At 39.5% G+C, this 2,602-nt stretch overlaps 1 protein-coding gene across 1 annotated transcript in view; it reads left to right on the plus strand.

The window, feature by feature from the left end:
• The window catches only part of spcs3 (signal peptidase complex subunit 3), a 14,442-nt gene extending 13,040 nt beyond the window's left edge, over nt 1–1,402 (plus strand). Inside the window, exon 5 of the mRNA XM_014025852.1 lies at nt 1,183–1,402. Coding sequence (XP_013881306.1) covers nt 1,183–1,315 — 133 coding nt within the window. The 3' untranslated portion in view covers nt 1,316–1,402. The remainder of the gene's footprint in view (nt 1–1,182) is intronic.
• Nucleotides 1,403–2,602: the final 1,200 nt, after the last annotated feature.

Genomic DNA, 2,602 nt, shown 5'->3' on the forward strand with positions numbered 1-2,602 from the left:
CATGATGAGCACTGTGGACTATCATGCGGGAGATCAGGGTTCAAACCCAGCTACTGCAACTTTAACAAAAATCTCTTCAAACTTCATATTGTCACACAATTACCTTAACTACGAACACCTGCTGACGTGACAGGCACAAGCTGGTATAGAAAACACATTTGAACTCAATCAAAGTTCATTCTGAAAGTCCAATGCTCCTGCCTACATTGTCCTACAGCTGCCATTGTAATTTCTATCTGTAAAGGTCCTGTGCCAAATGATTGCGATGTCTTTTGGTACCTGTACAACTTGTAGTTTTTTAAATATTAATGTTTCAACTTTATTCCAAATTCATTTAATGGGAGTCAATGGGGCCTTGTAATGGTCCAAAACTGCCCCCAGCTGTACTCAACTTGGTACTGCACCATAGTTTTTTAATATTTAACCTCAATAGTTCAGTGTTTACAATACTAATATGATTATATTTTGATGTTTTACTATAATATTTTCTTATTACAACAATAGAACAGTATTATTATGCATTTTTGTGTCAATAATTGTATTGGCAATGTGGCCTCTTTCTACACACATACAAACCAACCTCTGCCACCACCTTCTGCCACAGCTCCATTGGTCTAATGGTCTATGTCATAGACTTTCATGTAGGAGATCAGGGTTCAAAACCCAGCTAACACAACTTAAACAAAAAATCTATCTCTTCAAACTTCCTATTGTCACACAATTACCTTAATTTCAAACACCTGCTGACGTGACAGGCACAAGCTGGTATAGAAAACGCATTTGATCCTGGTCCAAGTTCATTCTGCAAGTCCAATGCTGCAGGCAAAGCCATGCTGCAATGACATGCTACGTGGCAATGCACACTTGTTTTTACATCATAAAAACCCATGTCTAGTTACATGATGTGGTTTTAGCGTGAGTTTATTACATTTAGACCAGGATTCAGAAAGCTCCAGTTTCAGAGAGAACGACAGCTGCATCATATAAACGGGGCCTTAATTTGAAAAGATTCAGACTCAAATGAAGTCAAATAATCTGCCAGTGCAGTAAGACTAAACATGATGGAGATACGACTGTAACGCTTGTTTAAWGGACAGTATTTGCAGTGTATGTTCTTTGTGTTTTGACAATTGTGTTTCTGAATGTGATTTTTTTTGACTGTCCTGTTCATGTTTTCTGCAGGTCCAATAAAAACATCACTCTGACTTTGTCCTGGAACGTTGTTCCCAACGCTGGGATCCTTCCTCTGGTAGCTGGAAGTGGGCACGTCAGTCTGCCGTTTCCTGAAACATACGAAACCACCAAGAGCTATTAGAGATGCAGACACACACAACACAACACAACACACACATTCTGTTTCCTACATATTCCATCTTGGTTTGTAATAAAGGAGAAAACCTGAGCATGTGTTTTTGTGAACATTTTGTGATGTAGATATGGAGAAAATGGTAAATTCCAGGTCGAAACAACAGTTTGGTGTTTAGGAACAACAGTGGTGGTACCAACGGTCCAACAGAATGTTACGTATTGTAACCCAAGCTTCTGAGTATAAGCTCGCGCGCGGGATACCATCAGTGACAGCCTTAGAGGGCGGAGCTTAGAGCCTTAGAGGGCGGGGCTTAGAGCCTTAGAGGGCGGAGCTTAGAGCCTTAGAGGGCGGCGCGTAGAGCCTTAGAGGGCAGAGCTTAGAGCCTTAGAGGGCGGCGCGTAGAGCCTTAGAGGGCGGCGCGTAGAGCCTTAGAGGGCGGCGCGTAGAGCCTTAGAGGGCGGAGCTTAGAGCCTTAGAGGGCGGAGCTTATTCGTAATAGAACCGCACCGTTAATGGAAACAGACTTAATGAAACAAAATTTTATTAGTAAATAACAGAATCTACAACGGTAGTTCAAACAGAAAAGAGCTTTTATTACTATATTTACACTTTTTTTTTATTCTAAAGGCATCAGTCTGACAAAATAACAGGAAACAATTAAACGGTCTGTTCTAACACTTGTTTTGATTTTTAAACATTTTAAATTCACAGCTCAGGCTCTGATACTTGCAAACTAACAACCAATAAAAGAATTGAGATGAAATTAATGAGCACTAAAGAGAAGTTAATGCACCATCCGCTCTTTTAGGGCTGTCTTGTTCTGTCCATAAATTTATGTACAATCTCCTGCAATATGCTTGTACATTCAGCTCAATACTTTGGTCAGTTTTGTTGCTAATGTCATTTAGCTGTGGTGCTAACTTGAATTAAGTTGACTTCAAAACTTAATGAAGATTTACCAGCAGGGATTACTTTGAGAGTTTCACGTTGTGTCGCAAGACATTTTAGTACCAGACTAACATAAATGAAGCCACACATACTGTACTTCCAAAGGCTGCAGCTTAAATGAATGGCAGGACAGGTGTGTAAGCTGAAGTGATAGCTTTCTGCAGATGGACACTGGACAGATCTTGTGCTTCATCACATGTTGGCTATGGGCTGCTGTTTGTAAAGTTACACTGTCAAAAATTACCACCAATATTTTTGTTTTATTTAGACTTTTATAAGAAAAAAAGAACAGATTTATTTTTCAAAGTCAGTTTTTCACCAAATGATTCATACATTTATAAATGT

The sequence above is a fragment of the Austrofundulus limnaeus genome, unplaced genomic scaffold, assembly GCF_001266775.1.
Source record: "Austrofundulus limnaeus strain Quisiro unplaced genomic scaffold, Austrofundulus_limnaeus-1.0 Scaffold504, whole genome shotgun sequence".
In the NCBI taxonomy this organism is placed as follows: Eukaryota; Metazoa; Chordata; class Actinopteri; order Cyprinodontiformes; family Rivulidae; genus Austrofundulus; species Austrofundulus limnaeus.